The sequence below is a fragment of the Cynara cardunculus genome, assembly GCF_001531365.2.
Source record: "Cynara cardunculus var. scolymus isolate 2C chromosome LG 9, CcrdV1, whole genome shotgun sequence".
In the NCBI taxonomy this organism is placed as follows: Eukaryota; Viridiplantae; Streptophyta; class Magnoliopsida; order Asterales; family Asteraceae; genus Cynara; species Cynara cardunculus.
The window spans coordinates 15,761,539-15,782,380 of NC_037536.1; the positions used below are offsets into that span (position 1 = coordinate 15,761,539).

Genomic DNA, 20,842 nt, shown 5'->3' on the forward strand with positions numbered 1-20,842 from the left:
TACATGGTTACATGAGACATATTTTTGTACAAATTCACATGTGAATAATATGATTTATATTTAACAATATAATTTTTTTTTCGAAAATTATGGAAGTTTCAAAAATTATACAAATTTTATTTTATTGAATTTGAAGTCTTGACCTTGTTAAGATAAAAAAGCAGGGTTGGTCCAAGTTCTTTTGATATGTAGACAGAAATACTGAATGGTAATGTTAGACCATCTTTAAGGGTGCGTTTAATACGCAGACAAGACAGGTCAGGACATATAGTATTCGATCAGTAGAATCGATCATTTAGAAATCACAGGTTTTTGAAACAGAAATCGACCATTTTAAAAATCACAGGTGTTAGAAACAAAAAATCGACAATTTTAAAATCGATCATTTGAAATCAACCATGCAGAAATCACAGATTTTAGAAGTCAAATCAAATAAATTGATTTTTGGAAAACTTAGAAACCGATTAGGATAAATCAATAGAAGTTAGAAATCGATGGAGAACTTAGAAACCGATTAGGATAAATCGGTTAGGAGACATTTTAGAAATCAATTTGGAAATACCTGAGGACGAAGATCGATGAGCAGGAAGGAGGCAGATGTTGTTTGAAAGGCGTATTATGATTTTAGGGGTATATTGGTCAAATATTTCCTTGTTTCATTTAGTTCCAGCGGATAAGGGTGAGCACGCGTGTCCCATATGTCTGCGTACCAAACATAGGACAAGTGTGTCATGTCCCGTCATGTTCTGCGTACCAAACGCACCCTAATCATTTGTTTGTATCAAAATGGTGTAAAATTTAGTATAAACAGTCATTCATTTCCAACAAATTATATCATTTTTAACACCAAATACTATTTTTGAAATATATTTCTTATTTGTAGCTTTTAATTATTCTCAATAAAACCCTTATATTTATCAGTTTTTTTTAACAAATTTGATCTGTAATTTCTGTGTTACGAGAACTTTATAAACTGTTATATGGTTTTTGTAAGACAAAAAACTCAAACAAATTTAAATTTTTATGTGATTAATTTTATTTTATTTTAAATAAATATGTGTTGACATGAAAACAAGTTCTTAAGATTACGATAATTGAAAATAAAAGTAACAAAAGCAAATTTTAATTAGTAATAACGAGTTAAGAGCATGGGCCTTGTTAATGCCCTTTACGTTTGGTAGGGATGCTTTTGATTGGGTTGATCGGGTTGAAGATATTTAAACAACTCAATCTAATGCTTGCGGTTTGAAAAATCTTAACCCAAACCAAAGTGCAACCCAACCCAACTCAAACAGTACGGGTTGATGTGGTTGATACTTTGGTACATTAAAATGTTTTTCTAACCTTGAATATATTATTTCTTTAGTCATAATTTCTTTTTCAACATCAACAATTTTATACAACTTATCCATATTTCTTACGTATATCACATTCAATTAATTTTCTCAATTTACATATATATATGTTCATATTTACTAAACATATATATGAATGTGTTATGTAGAGATGGATAATAAATTGAAAATATGTATATATGAATAACGTATGTGATAGTGTAATTGTCTAACGTATATATTAATATAAACTCAACAATCATATTAAACTCAAAAAATAAAAGGATATCGGGTTCATGGGGTTGGGTTAGGTTCAAATAACAATAATCCAATATCAACTCAATACCTACAGTTTGAAAAATTTACAACTCGATTAGACATCAACTTGTTTCGGATTGAGTTATTTCACGTTGGATTGGGTTGGGTTGATCGGGTTTTTGAGCACCCCTAACGTTTGGTATGCCTTGAATCCTGTCCTGCCACCCACACCTATAGTCGGCTCTGATTAAAAAGAAAACAATGGGTGTTTTTATATGTAAATCATAAGAAAGAAAAATAAACTAAGGGTGCATTTACCCAAGAAGGAACAAAAATCCTTTTGTGGTCACGGGGATTCGAATACGGTGACTCTGGGTCACCTACAAAGCAGATGGTTGTCCTGAAATTAGTCGGCTCACAAAACGGATTGGATATCTAGGTTAATTAAAAAAAATAAAGCCTAAGTTTCTAATCATTCTTTTTATCATTTATGATTTATTTCTTCAAATGGTTCTAATGCATGTAGCCATGTGAGGCCATTGAGCTACCAAGTGTTTAATAGTACCTACACCAAAAGCATTGTGCATCAAGTGTTTGTACTTTTGGCCACATGCACTTCACTTCATTGCTTTATATTAAAATCCCAATATTTTATTAAAAAGTTGTACTTCAATTATTTAATCAATACAAATGTGTCTTTAAAATTTATATTTAAATAAATACAACAAACTTTAAAAATAGTATATTCAAGTTTTTTTTTAAATACATAATATTTATATACGGTAAATATAATAAATAAACTCATACATTATTCTTACATTTTGTGGGGTTTGAACCTTTGATCTCTTAGAAGACCAAAGACTCACATATCGCTAGGCTAAAGACACATTGGTTTGTTTGCTCAAGTTGTGTCCATGTATATATAATTATGGTAAATAGAACAAAAACTTTATGGCCCAATTTTACATATGTTTAGGGTATTTTCATCGAGCTGTAATTGTTAATTATTTAGGTTTAGATATAAATTATTAATGGTGTGAAGTTTAGGTTAGGTTCAGATTGGATGTTTTTTGTGGGTATTTTGGTCAAAGGTTGTAACTACACGACCTGTTTTTTTGAAGGTTTTTCGTATTTAATCTGTTTTAGCTTTATAGAATTTTATAAAAGTTTCGTATTTAATCAATTTTATTTATTAGTATAAGGCAATTGGGGTTCTCGTTAATCAATTTTTTGTTTAAATATAATTAAAGTAGTTTATACTGTATTATAAAGCATATGACAAAAAAAAACTCTTCAAAACCATTTTTTATGCATGAAATATTGTTTATTGATGCATATTATTTAAATTTAATATTATAGGTAAATTGTACGCAAGTATAACTTACTAAAACTTTATTCTTAAATTCGTGTAACTAACTGCAGATAAACATCTCATTTTTTAAATATAAAAAAATTAAAATATAGTTAGGATAATCATTGGATTCTAACAAAATACTTAATTATTATCTTTATAAAAAATTATATTATTAAACCAAAAATAAAAATAATGAATTAAAGAAATACACAAAAAAAGGAGAAATTTTAAATAGTGTTGTTTGACAATTGTTGAATGATTTTGTGCAGAATGATTAAGAGGCTCTCATGATATAGTGCAAAATGAAATATAATTATTGGGTAATTGTTTACACCGAAATTAGGGCGATGAATGGTTAAGGGAGCCTCATGATACAAAATCATTCAGAGCGTTTTAGAACCATTAAGATTTTTTGCCAAACAATATTCATCTCTTAACGATTCAGAGACTGCCTCTTAATGGAATTATTAAAAAGTAAACAAAAAAACCCTTTAGTATGGTACTAATATCAATATTCTTTTTCATTTTTTTATGAAATATCTTCCTATTTATATTTTATTCAAAAATAAAAACATTATCGTTTTCTCAAAACCACATAAAACTGTATTGTAACATCGACTGAAACAAAAAAAATGAAACATTAAAATCAAGATGCATCTCATTGCATTATGCAAGTACCCTTCTAATTATACTTAAATATAATAAATAAATACATAGTTAAAAGTATATAAAGGCTTGTTATGATTGTATATGATTAGAGTTAATAAAGAAATCTTGAAATCTATATAATATTATCACCTTTAAATCTTAATTCATCCTTTTTATTCTTTGACCAATTTCTTGAATATTGAAAGGGGAGTGCTAATGACACCCCCTTTGATGTCAGAATCAGGTTATTTAAGCATTGAGAATGTAAAAAGCATGTATTGATTTTGATGTTTGTGAGGAAGAAATTCATGGATATGGGTGCATTTAGCCCACCCCTATTGAAATTCTTCTAGTTGACCAACAAAAATTTATACCCATTAATCTCAAAAAACAAATATATATTTTACATAAAAATTAAAATTAATACTCGTCTGACGTCCTCGTCATGCTTGTCAAAATCTTCCTTTTTGTAATCGGCAATGTGGGATTTGTCTAAGATGGTACAAACACCCCTTCCCTCGAGGATTCATTATGTCCGATGAGGTTTGCCCCCATCATGCTGATGGTACAAGGATCAACTCTGATACCATTTATAATGCCCTGTTCAAAAGTCGTAGGTCTCGGCTTTCTGCTTTGATGAAAGAAGGTTTCTAGTTTGATTTTAGATAAACGTATAAACAAAGGCCTTCGGAAGAGACATGATAGAGTAAAACAGGAGGTTGGACTGCGATAGCTAGAGCTAGGAGGAAGGGCGTGAGATAGGCTTCTAGTTAACCTATTAAGAAATACTGCTTCGTCCTAATGGACACTAGAGCGATGGACTGTGAGAGGAAGCAAGCGAAAGTTACTGGTGATATAACACAAGGTATTTCAAAAGTGGAACAGGCGTTAGAAGTGCGTTCGATTGGTTCATTATCGGTGCATATTATCATATAGAAAGAAGCGAAACGTCTTGGCTATCTTTTTGGCCAAATCTTTTCTCTCTTATATACGATTCTCCTTTAAAACCATTTACACTTCCAGAAGTATCAGCACAACTTCGATAAGACAAGGTGCCCTAAAATCTAAAGCATCACACTGACTTTTAAATCAATTTAACGTCATAATGAAACTTACTGATAGTTCACAACTTTAACCTAAAAACCAGTTTTATTTTATTTAACATTAAAAAAAAAACCCTTTTTGGGTCTTACATGGATCCTTCTCACCAATTACATGACCAACTTTTGGAAATCAAAAAAAGCTTGAAGGAATATATAAATAAAAGTTTTTAATTTCTAATTTTTTTTATTTTTAAAAAAATATTTATTATAATTTTAATATAATAAATAATAAAATATTTAATCTTTTTTCAAAACCTAGTCTCATAATTATGTGTTTCCATGTAAAAGAAAAAAAAATTAGGGGCTGTTTGGAATTGTTTATTTAAAATAATTTATATTTTTTTTTATAAAAGTGTTTATCAACTTATGTGGTAGTAAATCAGAGTTTTATTAAAAAAGTGTTTGGATTAATCTATGACGGTACCACACCAAATAAGTTGATAAAATAGATGAGATGCCCTTTTTTTCTTATCCAAACACTAAAAACTCCTCATCACCGGTACCATACTGGAATAAGTTAATAAGTTAGAATGGAGTAAATTATCAAAAACTCCTTATTACCGGTGTCAAACCGGTCTAAGTATTTCATTTTTTTTTTCGTCATCCAAACACTAAAAACTTCTTATTATCAATACCACACTTGATAATACGTTAGCTAGTTGATCCCTTCAATTGTATTCAACTAGCTGGTGCGTTTATTAGCTGAAGGTTCAGCTAGATGATGGAAATAATATTTAACTCGTTGAAGGTTCGACTAGCTGATGGTTCATTGGTGTTCAGCTTTGCTAATGGTTCACTAGTGGTCAGCTAGCTTATGGCTCACGAGCGTTCAACCTCACTAATGGTTCACTAGTTGAAGGATTGTCGCACGTGTTCACCTCTACCTAGCTAATGATTAACCTCTAACTTATATTTCTCGTATATGTAACTTATATATATATATATATATATATGTGTGTGTGTGTGTGTGTGTGTGTGTGTGTGAGAGAGACTGTGTATGTATACATATATACATATACAAGGAAAGTTTCATTTGAGAATTGGTAAATATTTGAAAAATAAAGAAGCAATCATAACTCTTCATCTAGTCAACAATTGCGAATTTGACCATGAAACAGTGGATAATTCCTTGCATGGGTATGCGGAAGATAAATGGATAGTTTCGTAACTTTTACAAATAAGCGGCAAAACGGGTTCATATGTGAACTCATACGATACATATATGAACTATAAGTTCATTTGTGAACCCGTAAATTAGTTCACATGTGAACTATTTAATTGATTTATATATGAATCGATTAATTAGTTCATATATGAATCACACAAGTTCACATATGAACTCGTTTGCCGTCTATTTGTAAAAGTTACGAAACTACTTTCTCTACATTTTACATAACCGTAATTTTTGACCAGTTAAAACCATAATTATTAATCAGTCAAATCTGATCTTGACCATATGAAAGACTACGATCTTTTCTTTACTTTTTAAATATTTACCATTTTTCAAAGTAACTTTTAACTACATATACATTGTAACAATTTTATTTAAAATTAATTAATTTAATATATTTTCAATCCCAATTTGTATTCCATTTTTATAACTACGCGTGATCGTAATTTATACCCCACAAGATTGATATTAATATGACGTCTTTTAATTACCAAATTAAATATTAATATTAATATATAAAAAAACGTATATTTCTTTTTCTTCCAACAACGCGCTTTTATCGGCGCCAACCACTCGACTCATCTCTTGCTGCTGTAAAGCAACTTCCGGATGCTCGTATCAGACTCGGGTTACCGTCGTCGGTGTATATATATATATATATATATATATATATAGAGGCAGGTTCAAATGCGAACCATCCAATTCTTAAAAACCATGTGAACCAAATTCGACAAATAAGATAATTCCATTTATTTTTAATTAAATTTAATTGATAAGGTTATTTATGTCATTTTACAAAAAAATTTGATAATTAAGGAAATTAGTAATATATTTTATTTAAGGCAAATTTATTAGGAGAAAGTATGAAAAATGGTAATGGAATGAGGATTCTGGTATCTTGTACAATTAAAAATATGAAGGTGTATGCAATAGATTCATGATAGTTCATCTATCGCCCTAACAGTGCTTGTGCACTATTTTTTAATGGAGAAGGTGAAAAGATTTCGTTGGATAATAATTAATGAAATAGATTCATGATAGTGAAACGTTTTCATTTTYYTAACAAATTCGAGATTAATGAACTACTTTTATTGAGATCCATGTAAAAATGTATATGAAGTTGTTGCGTTTAGTTGTTATAATAGTCATGATACGGTTGCATAAATGGTTTTGTTATTTTCGAAATTAACGTATCATGAAATGGGTGCATTATGGAATAGATTCATTTAAAATAATTAATGAAATAGTTAATGAAATAGATTGAGGTGAAACAATTAATGAAATAGGTTCATGTGAAAAGTTAAGAAAGTAGAACTCGTTTAATGCACTACTTTCATATAATGAGATAGATTAAAGTGAAATATATAACGAAATAGTTTCATGTGAAATATGTAATCAAAAAAATTCAAGAAAAAAAGTTAATGAAATACATTCATCATGAATATGCTGATGAAAATGATATGAATTAATATAACATACCTCCATTATTGCCGACCATTTTTCTTGAATATGCTGATGATCGATGATTTTGGAAACACTATATTCGATTGGGAAGAAGTGATACCTTTGCAGTGATTTGGGAATGTAAGCGATGAAGACGGGATTCTGATGAAAGATTGCGATTAGGAGCTTAGGAATTGTTAATTATGTTTACCATTATACCCTTATTGATTAAATAAACTGAATTTTTTTATTATTTTTTTTAATTTCCATAAATAAAGCCTACAAATCTTGACCATTGATCAATAAAATGGATGGTTGAGATTGGTTCACACGGTTTACACAAACGGAGAGGGTTCGCATTTGAACGCTCTTCTCTCTCTCTCTCTCTCTCTCTCTCTCTATATATATATATATATATATATATAGGGGCCTAATCAAATGAGAACCAATTAGTTTGTGGTAATTGTGAGATCCAATCTCAACCACAAATCAACGGATAAATTAGAAAATTAATAATTATGGTAGTTTGAGTTAAAATTATAATTATAAGGCATATTAGGTATTTTTAAAAAAACTCCTCTCTCCTCTCTCATCTCTCCGACCTCCAATATGTGGCCTCCAGTGAAATTGGTATCACAGTATATCACAATGGGTATCACATTATGTATCTTTGTTTTTAAGGTTTGAGTTGGTATCATAATTGGTATCACAATGGTATCACAGTATATCACAATGGTTATCACATTGTGTATGTTTGTGATTACTTGGTACCTGCTGGATTAATGTTCACCAGAGGCCGGAGATTGGAGGTCGGAGAGATGAGAGAGGAGAAAGGAGTTTTTTAAAAATAACTAAAATACCCTCTAATTATAATTTTAACTTAAACTACCATAATTATTAATTTTCTAATTTATCCGTTGATTTGTGGTTGAGATTGGATCTCACAGTTACCACAAACTAATCGATCCTCCCTTGAATGGACATATATATATATATATATATATATATATATATGGGCCTAATCAAATGAGAACTAATTAGTTTGTGGTAACTTTGAAAACCAATATTAACCACAAATCAATAGATAAGTTAGGAAATTTATATTTTTGGCAATTTTGAATTAAAATATWAATGCAAGGATATTTTTGGTATTTTAAAACTTTCCTCCCTCCTCTCTTCTCTCTCCGGCCACCGTCCTCCGGCCACCGTCCGCCGGCCACCGTCCTCCGGTGATACTACAATGGTATCACAATGCATCATATATGTGCTTGGGTATCACATTAATGTTGTTTGTGTGGTCGATCGAAGATGTAACACAGTAGTATCACTATGCATCTTATATATGATTAGGTATCACAATGTATCTTTTGTTTAACAGAGTCAATATTTTTAGGTATCACAGTGGTATCATAGTGGTATCACCGGAGGACGGTGGCCGGAGGCCAGAGAACGGTGGCCGGAGAGAGAAGAGAGGAGAGAGGAGAGTTTTAAAAATATCCTTGCATTAAGATTTTAATTTAAAATTACCAAATTTATAAATTTCCTAATTTATCTATTGATTTGTGGTTAATATTGGTTCTCACAGTTACCACAAACAACTCAGTTCTCCCTTGAATAGGTCCATATATATATATATATATATATATATATATTATGACAAATTGCAACGTATTTTAATTTGATTTCTTTTTTAAATAATGTATTTTCAAAACTTTTATTTTGGTACCTACAATGTAAGTTTTAAACATTTATATGATAACCAGTTATATTTGATAAAAATTGGTTGAGAAACTATATTACAATGTAAAAATACACGTTAAAAATTTACTTAATTCCGATACGTAAGTGAAAAATAAGTTAAACAAATTCAATGAGCTTATTGAAAATCTAACAGGAGCAGTTTTTCAAAAATAAACCCTAAATTATAACCTAGTTTACCGCAATCAAACATTGATTTTTTCAATAAATTCAAAACCATACTAGTTCTTTTTTAAGTATATAATATTTATATATGATAAATACAACAAATAAACTCGTACACCCTTTTCATTTTTGGTGAGGTTGGGTTCACGTGAGACCATGAGTTTTTCGTGAGACCCGTAAGACAATTTATGTTCATTGATCAACTTTATAAGCTAATAATCTATTGGTTTAAAGTTGTTTGACAATTTTGTGATTATTGAGAAGTCTCGTGGCAATTTTGTGATTATGAATGTTTAGATTGTAGATCTAATCCAAGGGTTGAAAATTGATCTTACGGGTCTCATGAAAAACCCTTGATCTTACATGATCCCAAATTTATATATATATATATATATATATATGTGTGTGTGTGTGTGTTTTTTTGTAAACTTAACAATATGGGTCTCTTATAAAGGTTGTTCCTTTTGCTTATAAACTAATTCTTTCTCTAAATTTTATAAAGTGAAAAGATGTCACACTTATCTCATAATATTTTATAACAAAAAACTTTGCATTGCTTTTGAAATAAAGAATACATACAATGGGTTTTTTATCAATTAAATAAGGGTTAAATGCATGAAATAACAATCTATTATCACAAAATTTCTTATTATAGCATTTTACTTTTGTTTTTCTTTATTACAACAATGTACTTTCAAATTATTTTTTATTAAGGCATTGTACTTTAAAAAATCTACCCATAATAGCAATGGGTAGCCTGTTACCTTTTAAACCGGTTAACCCTTTGACTTTTTTGCTTGTGTGGCTTTAATGAGGTGATGTGGATGACACATCATTTTGATGACTTAACTAAAATTAAAATAAAAACATATTTCAAATTATTATTAGTGATTTTCATTTTTCATTGCTATTATCTAAAAAAATATTTAATTTTTTTTTTAATTTTTCTTATTAAGTTGCATTTAAATTAAATATTATTAGAGTAAAATATTTATTAAATAAATATGCAACATTATTTTCGAGATATATTTTATTTGTAAAAAAGACAAYTTTTYCTATTTTATGTTGTTCAAATAAATACATATATTTTAAAGTTTTCTTTAAAATATTAACGAAATAAATTGTTATCTATAATTTTTTAATATTGTTATATTAATAAATACTTCAAAAAAATCTAATTAATTTAATATATTTATACGTCAAGTAAAATTTTTTTAAACAAATATAATATATTCGTCAAGTAAAGATAATATTTTTTGGTAAAAAAAAATAATTCTTATTTTCCTTTTTTCAAAAAAACACATATTTTTTAAAAAATATTAGCGAGATAAGTTGCGTTCTACTAGTTTTATTGATATTGGTATATTAATGAATAATTTATTTTTTTAATTAATTTAATACATTTATTAAAAAACATGTAAAATATCTAAATATTATAATTAAAAATACAGTGTTTAATAAGAACTAGTAGATGCTATAATAAAATAATTTTGAAAGTACAATGATGTAGTAAGAAAGTCACATCACTATACTACATGTGGACAGCCTACGTGGACATTGAGGTGGCATGGAAACCTAGTATAATGGGTAAATTTAAATCAAAAGGTTACCCAATGCTATAATGGGTAAATTTTTCAAAGTACAATGTCATAATAAATAAATAATTTGAAAGTACATTGCTGTAATAAGAAAAACTGAAAGTACAATGTTATAATAAAAAAAATTATGAAAGTAGATTGCTATTTTATGCATTTTGCCCATTAAATAATTGGTGTTAACTTTGTGAACTAATTTTGATCCTTGATTCTTAAAATCTATGGAAGAGATCAATTGTGGTATATTTGTAATTAATAAAAAATGAATGATATTAAAACATAGGTGAACAGGGGTGTTTTTGGAAGAGATGTCCAAATCGATTACAAATCGATAATTGATTAACTACATCGGTTACAAACCGGTAATTGGTTATTATGATAATAGTTCATAGAATCATCCGCGTTGCATTATGAATATTTGTGAATACATATGAACATATATGTAACTTATTAACTAATCTTAGTTCGTGGCTTTCACATATGAACATACGAGAACATTTATGAACACTTATTTGCACTTATTAAAACTTACGAACACTAAAGTAATTGGCTTTCACATGTGAACACAATAATATATGATCAAAGTGTTTCGCTTGTGAACACATATTGACAAAATGTTTGAAGTGTATATAAATATATATATATATATATATATATATACATTTACTGATCATATATACGAATGATTTATATAAAGATAGAGAAGAGATTGAAAAAATATACGTATATGAAGAGGGTACTACGTGATAGTGTAATTATCTAACGTACATAACTGAATATTAATATAATTAATAATCATATTAAATCCAATAAATAAAAGGATATCTGATTCATCAGATTGAGTTGGGTTCAAATAATCATAACATAATTTCAACTATATACCTACAGTTTAAAGATTTTACAACTCGATTAAATATTGGGTTGTTTCACATTGGATTATTTCACGCTAGGTTGGATTGGTCAAGTTTTAAATCACCTCTACTTTGGAAGACTATAATGGTACTCGCGCAATGCAGCGAGATACATTTTGATTTAATGTTTTGTTTTATTTTGATGTTTTTATTTTTTAATAAAATATAAATTTAAAGATATTATAATTTTTTGAAAAAAATAATATATCGAATTTAGTATCAAATTAAATATTTAAAAGTTTCTTTTGTGTAATTTATTTAATTCAAATTTTTATTATAATTTAATTTAGAATTAGTAATGAAGTTATTTATTTTTGATTTAATAGTATATTTTTTAATAAAGATAATAATTAGTATTTTCTTAGATTTCAATAATTATCCTAAATATATTTTAGATTTTTTATATTTAAAATGAAATATTTATTCGGTATTTGATCATGTTTATCTGCAGTTAGTTACACGAATTTAAACATGTAGCTTTAATAAATTATACATACATATAATTAACTTATAATCTTGAATTTTCAGTATTATGCATCAATAAGGAGTACTTAATGTATAAAAAATAGTTTTTAAAAATATAAAATATTTTATCTACTTTGAAAGATAGCTCTAGTTTGACTCTAAAAAGTCAAAATAGAGTTTTAATCGATAATGGTCCACCGTTATGAGAATTTTTGGGGTGGGGGGAGGGGTTTGACACGTGGCAGGGGTTGGGGTGGGATGAGCTGTAAAATGAGCTGGCAGGAATGGGGTTTAAAAAGTCGCGATCGCAATGCGGAAAGGAAGTGAGGGTCCAAACTCCAACCACTCTCACTCCACGTGAGCACGCTCCCCGAATCCTAGTCACCGTCCCCCTTGCCACCTAAGCAAATTCTTTTTCAGATCAAGTGGGTACCACTTTTTCTCACACTTTTTTTAAATAAATAACAATATGCACTATGTAGGTTATCTATACTATATTACTAGAAGGATACAACGTAAAATGTAGCGAGATATATCTTGATTTTAATGTTTTTTTATCTCAGTCGATGTTATAACGTTTCTAAGAAAACGTAATGTCTTTATTTTTGAATAAAATATAAATATGAATATATCATAAAATTTTGAAAAAAAAAATATTGATATTATAACCAAACTAACTATTTAAAGTTTCTTTATTTTTTGTGTATTTTTTTAATTTTTTTTATTTTTGGTTAAATATATATGATTTTTTAATAAAGATAATAATTAAGTATTTTGTTAAAAGTCAATTAATATCCTAATTACATTTTAGATTTTTTATATTTAAAATGACACTTTATCCTCTATTTTATTATGTTTATCTGCAGTTAGTTACATGAATTTAAACATGAAGCTTTAATAAGTAGTATTTACACACAATTTACTTGTAATATTGAATTTTAAGTAATATGCATCAATGAACAATATTCATGCATAAAAAATGTTCTTAGGAGTTTTTGTCAAATGTTTTATAATATAGTATAGATACGGATAAAACATTTGACAAAAATTCTCAAAAACCATTTTTTATGTATGAAATACTATTTATTGATGCATATTACTTAAAACTCAATATTGCAAATAATTTACGTAAGTACAATTTATTAAAACTAGTGTTTACCAATTATTGTTAGTTTATCGACTAACAAGTAGTTTATTAGCTAAGAGCATCTCCAATGGGCTCCAACATTTTATTATTGTTAGAGTATCTCCAACAGCTTCTTTAAAATAGAAAATGTGAGTTTTTGGTCTTTAAAATACTGCAACAGCTTTGTTATCTCTCTAAAATAGAGAATCATGGATAAAAATCCAGATATAGAGAATTCTTTAAAACTTGATTTTTGGGAGAGAGAAATGATTATTTTATTTAATTTCATAAATGATATTAAGTTATTATTTTTATTATAATTTAAAAAAAAGTGTATTGAGATGATAAATTAATAAATATAATAATAATATAATTATTTTTAAATCTTTAAAATAGAGAATTTCTTGAAGATAAATATAATTCTTTTTATAAAATTTATGCTTTATTTTATATTTTAGAAAAATTATAAAAAAAATTGTTGGAGATGCTCTTAGGAGACAAAAATCAAAAAAAATACCACTTCAATCAATCTCTACCTAAATTACATGATCTCACTCCTTAAAAAGCTTCTTACAAACCACAAGGATGGTGTCTGATTGGTTTGAGTTTGAACTTCAAATATCAAAAGTGTTTGGAGGTCACAAGTTCAAATCTAAAGAGGAATAAAAATCCCCTTGTGGGCATGAAGATTCAAATGCGGTGATTCCGGGCTACTCGTAAAGCAGGTGGTCGTCTTGAAATTAGTCGGTTGATATAACGGATTAGATATCCAGATTAATTAAAAAAACCTCTCACAATATATCTTCATTATTCTATTATTATTTATTTTATTAATAGTCAAAAAAGTAACTTACATCTACAAATAATATCATTATTCTATTATTATTTATTTTATTAATAGTCAAAAAAGTAACTTACATCTACAAATAATATTAATATAAGGTATAATTTTTAATACAAAAAATACTATTGGAATAACAATTATAAAAAAAAAGACATCGTACACTGATTTCTAGACAAATAACTCCAGTATCTATATTATATTATAAAACGTTTGATAAAAACTCTTACAAACCATTTTTTATGCATGAAGTATTGTTCATTGATGCATATTACTTAAAAGAGATTTTTATCGAAATAGCCAAAATATACTTGATATTTTAACAAAATAACTATTTTTTCAGGATTTACCGAAACGACCAAGAGGATCATCCCAGGGGGCATGGTTTGACCATAGGCACGACCCCTTCATTCTTTGACCAAAAAAACAATTTTAAATTAATTTGTGAAGCCCACTTGTATCTAATTTAGAAAACATAACACTATTTGTCTCGAAAAAGGGGATCGCTCCCGCCTAACCTCAAATCTTCTCCCGGGGACGATTCATTGTGCGAATACTTTTCTAGTAATATAATAATAAAAAAACATTTTAATTACTTAGATAAGATTAAATCAATAATAATATGGAAATACGTAAAAAAAATCCCATTTAAATGATAATTAATTGAATAAACACCATTAATTCACCAAGTATTTTTGTTGTGCTAATTAAATAAAATATCAAACTAACTATTTACAGTTAATTGGATAAGATTAAACCCACTTTTTTGGAAATTCATTAAAAAATATTAAAAAATTCCCTTTTAAAAATCATTAATTCCAGTCAACACCCTTATGACACGTGGCACCCACCACTCTCCCCTATATATACACCTTCACTTAATCACCTCTCATTCATACTTTATTCTAAAACCTATATATCATCTTGGAATCAACCGTGCAAATAATCTTCGAAAATGTTTGGATTATTGGAGCAAAACGTATCGGGTCGTCGATGTGTGTGGGTCAACGGCACAGTCGTAGTCGGGGCGGGCCCTTCAGGGCTCGCCGTTTCCGCTTGTTTAARGGAACAAGGGATTCCGTTTGTAGTCGTTGAAAGAGCCGACTGCATTGCTTCTCTTTGGCAAAAACGGACCTACGATCGTCTAAAACTTCACCTCCCGAAAAAATTCTGCCAACTTCCGAAACTACCCTTCCCGGACGAATACCCCGAGTACCCGAATAGGAAACAATTCATCACGTATCTCGAGAATTACGCCGAGAAATTCAACATCAAGCCACAATTCAACGAGAATGTTGAGTCGGCAAAATACGACGAGAAATGTGGCGTCTGGCGGGTTAAGACCGTCTCGGTGTTACCGGGATCGATTCGGTCGGAGACAGAGTATATATGCCAGATGCTTGTGGTGGCGACCGGGGAGAATGCCGAAGGGATTGTACCGGAAATCGAAGGCCTACAAGACTTTTCCGGTGAAGTCRTCCATGCAAAAGACTACAAGTCCGGCGAGRAATACAGCGGAAAGAAAGTTTTAGTCGTCGGTTGTGGGAATTCCGGCATGGAAGTGTCTCTTGATCTCTCGAACCACAATGCGAAACCATCAATGGTGGTTCGAAGCTCGGTACGTAAACCTTAAAAACCCTCGAAAAATCCTTTCATAAACCTTCAAAAAATCAAATGTTTTTCCAAGAAAACCAATACACATCAAAGATTTCTAATCCTTCTTTCGAATTTTCGTTACAGGTCCATGTATTACCGAGAGAAATCTTCGGAAAATCGACATTCGATTTGGCCACGACGCTATTGAAATGGCTGCCTCCATGGCTGGTAGACAAACTTCTGTTAATTCTCGCATTCTTCATCCTCGGAAACACGCAAAAGTACGGGATCAAAAGACCGTCTTTAGGTCCATTACAACTCAAGAATCATCACGGAAAAACACCGGTTCTTGACATCGGCGCACTCCAAAAAATCCGATCCGGAGCTATCAAAGTCGTCGGCGGAATCAAAAGATTCCACCGTGGTTCWGTCGAGCTCATCAATGGCGAAATTCTCGATATCGATTCAGTCGTTTTGGCAACTGGGTATCGAAGCAACGTSCCATACTGGCTTCAGGTACGAAAAAGTCGGAATCTTCTCCGTTTGTTTTCATGAAATCGAACCMAGATTGAGTTTGAGTGATTGAAATTTGAGGTTTGGATGAACAGGAGAATGAATTATTTGGCAAAGATGGATTCCCCAAAAGAGGGTTCCCCAATGGATGGAAGGGGAAAGGAGGGTTGTATGCAGGTGGGTTTGCAAGAAGAGGACTTGCAGGTGCTTCTGCTGATGCCATCAAAATATCACAAGATATTGGGAATGTCTGGAAACATGAACTGAATCAGAAGAAAAGGAAAGTTTCTACTCATAGAAGATGCATTTCAACTTTCTAATTTTAGAATGTCTTCTCTTGTTAACATATACATATACATATACATACATATATATATATATATATAGTATATGTATATATGCATGCAAAGAAGAAGAAGAATGTAGAAGATAAGAGAAGAGTAGTTTAGCCCTCTCTCCATGAAGAGAGACCCAAACATAGTTTTTGAGGAAAGTTTGGGCATAGGATGAGTCTTTTTTTAGTTATTTTGTAATATATTTCTAAATTTTTAGAGAATAATTGTTTATCTTAAAATGATATGATGAAAAAAGTAAAAGAAATAAAAACTTAAAAGGTTGTTTGCCAAATGCTTACTTGGATAAACGCTTACCAAGTCGTATTATCTTACCGGATGAATATGGCAAATACCAAGAATCTTACCCGATAAGTGATGATAACAACTCTTACCAAGGTTAGTGATACCAAGAGTCTTACCCGGTAAGTGATAGTTTAATAGTTTCATTTTTGTGCCACCGTGGTGACATTTGTGGCCACAACCAACGAACTTTATCTTTAATTTATTCTTTAAGTGTTTTTTCTCTACCCCATTTGGATGTGGGTGTAAGTTGAACCTAAGAGGTAAAATGTAGCACTCGGATATTATCACTTTTTGTTAACTTTTCGATTTGGTCATTCAAGTTGAAGTTTTAATTTAACACAGACAAGCCGATCACTTGTGTGTGTTAATATTATATCTTAAACCCAAAGATGGCCGGATTCGAAATACGCTTGAGTGATGCAATGAAGTTTGAGAAAATCTTTAATAATCACAAAGAGATATGAGTTGTTGCATAACTATCACTAAATTTTAGGTTGTTGGTTGAGTTGGTGCTTTATAAAGATATGCACATCTCCGAACCGAAGGAACTCAGATTTGTGAGATCTACATAATAAGGTTGGCAAACCAAAAGTTAACATTTTTTGCCCACTTTGTGACAAGACCGCACTAAGTTGGCAATGTGTAAGCGTAAACCCGTTACCCATTATGTTTCGACCCGTCAGATAAAGATATGAGTAAAAAAAATAATTCACTTATTCATTATCCGTTTACCAAACATTTTAATGAGTATGGTATGGATAAACGGTTTTTTGTCAACCATTTTGATACTTTCATACTCTTGAAAAAAGTTTACATCTGTATCCGCTGTTTATTACTTGTTATTAATTACTTTAGAAAATCTCACTACTAGAAAATAAGATATCAGCGACGAAAATCAGCGATAGAAAAAAAAACTCTTGCTGATCAGCGAGGGAGAGGCCAAAAACCGGTTCCCTCGTTGATCGCTCACTGATCAGCGAGGGAATGGCCAAAAAATCAGTTCTCTCGTTGATTCTTTGTTGATTAGCGAGGGAATTGGCCAGAAGCAATATCCCTCGTTGATCCCTCGCTGATCCCGATCAGCAAAGGATCAGCGAGAGAAAGGCCAAAAACCATTTCCTTCGTTGTTCCCTCGTTGATTCGTCACTGAAATATTCTCTCGTTGATCTGTCGCTAAAAGTTCTTTCATGGATCTGTCGTTGAAACTGCCTCTCGTTGATCTGTCGATGAAAGGTTCCCTCAAAAATCCGTCGGTGATAGCATTATCTACGAGCTTTTGACCTACGGACTATCAGCGATGGATCAGCGACCGAAGACCCCTTTAGCGACGGATCAGCGACCGAAGACCCCTTTAGCGACGGATCAGCGAGGGAATTTTCCCTCACTGATACTTTTCATTTTTGTAGTGTCTCCCAATCGCTCAAAGTATTTTCTTCTTCTCTAACTGAAATTGGTATATTCTCGACTTAATAGTCAAAACTTTGAAGTCCAATCCATATGGATACAATCTCGGGATTTTTATCATATTATCATTTGAAAATGATCATAGTAGTTGGTGTGCACTTGGATTGCCATTGTATCTAGGGGTGCTCAAAAATCCGACCAACCCGATCAACTCAACCCAATCCAACGCGAAATAACTCAACTTGAAGCAACCCGATGTCGAATCGAGTTGTAAAATTTTCAAAACAATAGATATGGGTTGATATTGGGTTACTATTATTTGAACCGAACCCAAACTGATTAACCCGATATCATTTTATTTATTGGATTTAATATAATTATTGAATTTATATATATATATATATATATATATATATATATAGGAGCGATCAATTGCAAATCACCTTTATTTGTGAAAATCTTACAAATCAATCTTATCCATCAATTTTCATGATTAATGGTCAAGATTAAATGTGTTTATATTAGAAAATAAAAATAAAAGTTTAATTTTTAATTAAAAAAATGACAAAATTGTCAAACTTTTAATTTGTATGATTTTGTAAACGAGGTAACAAGATCGTGGATATCCTAACATTAATGAAACAAAATCATTGTTTTAAAATCTCTATATATCATTTTATCATTACAAAGATTTTAACCAAAAATGTTAGAATAATCTGACAAATTATATGTTTGTTAAAAGTTATCTTCATTTTATGACTAAATATTATAAATAAAATAACATCAACAACCATGACATCCGATTCGTTACTCAAACTACATACATTTTTTCAATGAAACAAAATCAGATTTCATATTGTAGTGCTTTTACAATTCATATTTTAATAAGTATAATTTAATAAAATAATAATAACTATTAATGGTAAAAAATTTATATTAAAAAAAATTGATTTACCACCTTCTATATTTAATGTTTCTATTATTACGTTTCTATAATTAAGAGTAATTATTAACTTACAATATTAACCAATATACAATCAAATGGCCATTATACTCTTACTTATTAAAATTAAAGAAAAAAAACGAAATTTTCCTATTGGTCGAAAATGTTTTGCATGGTTTTCATGAATTGGACGGTTTGTAACGTAACTCGCCTCTCTCTCTCTCTCTCTCTCTCTCTCTCTATATATATATATATATATATATATTAGACAATTACACTATCGTGTACGCTCTTCATATGCACATATTTTCAATTTATTTATATCTTTGTACAACTCATTCGTGTATATGTTCAGTAACTATGAACATATATATGTAATTAAAGAAAATTTAATGAATGTGATATACATAAGAAGTAATAATAAGTTATATCAAATGGTTGATAATGAAAAAGAAATTATGAGTAGAAAAATAACATATTCAAAATTAAAAAAATTATTTTAATGTATCAAAGTATCAATCCAACCAACCTGTACGGTTTGGGTTGGGTTGCACTTTGGTTTGGGTTAGGTTGAGTTAAGATTTTTCAAACCGCAAACATTAAGTTGGGTTGTTCAAATGTCTTTAACCCGATCAACTCAACCCATAAACACCCCAATAATTGGTGTGTACATTTGCTATCAGTAAAAAAATTCGTACCATATAAAGGGAAAGTATTATGCTAAATTCATTAAAAAAATTCCATTTCTAAGATTAAAATTATAAACTAAAAATTAATTAGTTATTTATAGTTAATTGGATAAGATTAAGTCAATAAATGTTTTGGAAATTGATTAAAGATATTCCATTTCAAACATCTTTGCTTGCCCCACCCCTTTATCACATGCCCCTCAAACTTCTCCCTATATATGCCCCCCCTCCCTCAAACTTACATCAAAACTTCCCGGTATCATTCTGAAACCAACTGTGTTTCGATGTGATTTGTGTAAATAATATCCAAAAATGTATGGTTTATTGGAGCAAAATGTATCAGGTCATCGATGTGTTTGGGTGAACGGTGCGGTCATAGTGGGGGCGGGCCCTTCAGGGCTCGCCGTTTCCGCTTGTTTAAGGGAACAAGGGATTCCGTTTGTAGTCGTTGAAAGAACCGACCACATTGGTTCTCTTTGGCAAAAAGGGACCTACGATCGTCTAAAACTTCACCTCCCGAAAAAATTCTGCCAACTTCCGAAACTACCCTTCCCAGACGAATACCCTAAGTACCCGAATAGGAAACAATTCATTACGTATCTCGAGAATTACGCCGAGAAATTCAACATCAAGCCACAATTCAACGAGAGTGTTGAGTCGGCAAAATACGAGGAGAAATGCGGCTTCTGGCGGGTTAAGACCGTCTCGACGTTACCGGGACCGATTCGGTCGGAGACGGAGTATATATCCCAGATGCTTGTGGTGGCAACCGGAGAGAATGCCCAAGGGATTGTACCGGAAATCGAAGGCCTACAAGACTTTTCCGGTGAAGTCGTCCATGCAAAAGACTACAAGTCCGGCGAGAAATACAGCGGAAAGAAAGTTTT

General features: G+C 30.3%; 2 protein-coding genes across 2 annotated transcripts in view; both read left to right on the forward strand.

Moving 5' to 3' along the window:
* The first annotated feature begins 15,127 nt into the window (after window positions 1–15,127).
* LOC112518468 (probable indole-3-pyruvate monooxygenase YUCCA5) lies at window positions 15,128–16,601 on the forward strand. Its single transcript, XM_025126171.1, has 3 exons — window positions 15,128–15,790; window positions 15,913–16,284; window positions 16,377–16,601. The coding sequence occupies exons 1-3, from the start codon at window positions 15,128–15,130 to the stop codon at window positions 16,599–16,601; spliced, it is 1,260 nt and encodes a 419-aa protein (XP_024981939.1).
* Window positions 16,602–20,267: 3,666 nt separating this feature from the next.
* The window catches only part of LOC112517843 (probable indole-3-pyruvate monooxygenase YUCCA8), a 1,388-nt gene continuing 813 nt past the window's right edge, over window positions 20,268–20,842 (forward strand). Inside the window, exon 1 of the mRNA XM_025125213.1 lies at window positions 20,268–20,837. Coding sequence (XP_024980981.1) covers window positions 20,268–20,837 — 570 coding nt within the window. The remainder of the gene's footprint in view (window positions 20,838–20,842) is intronic.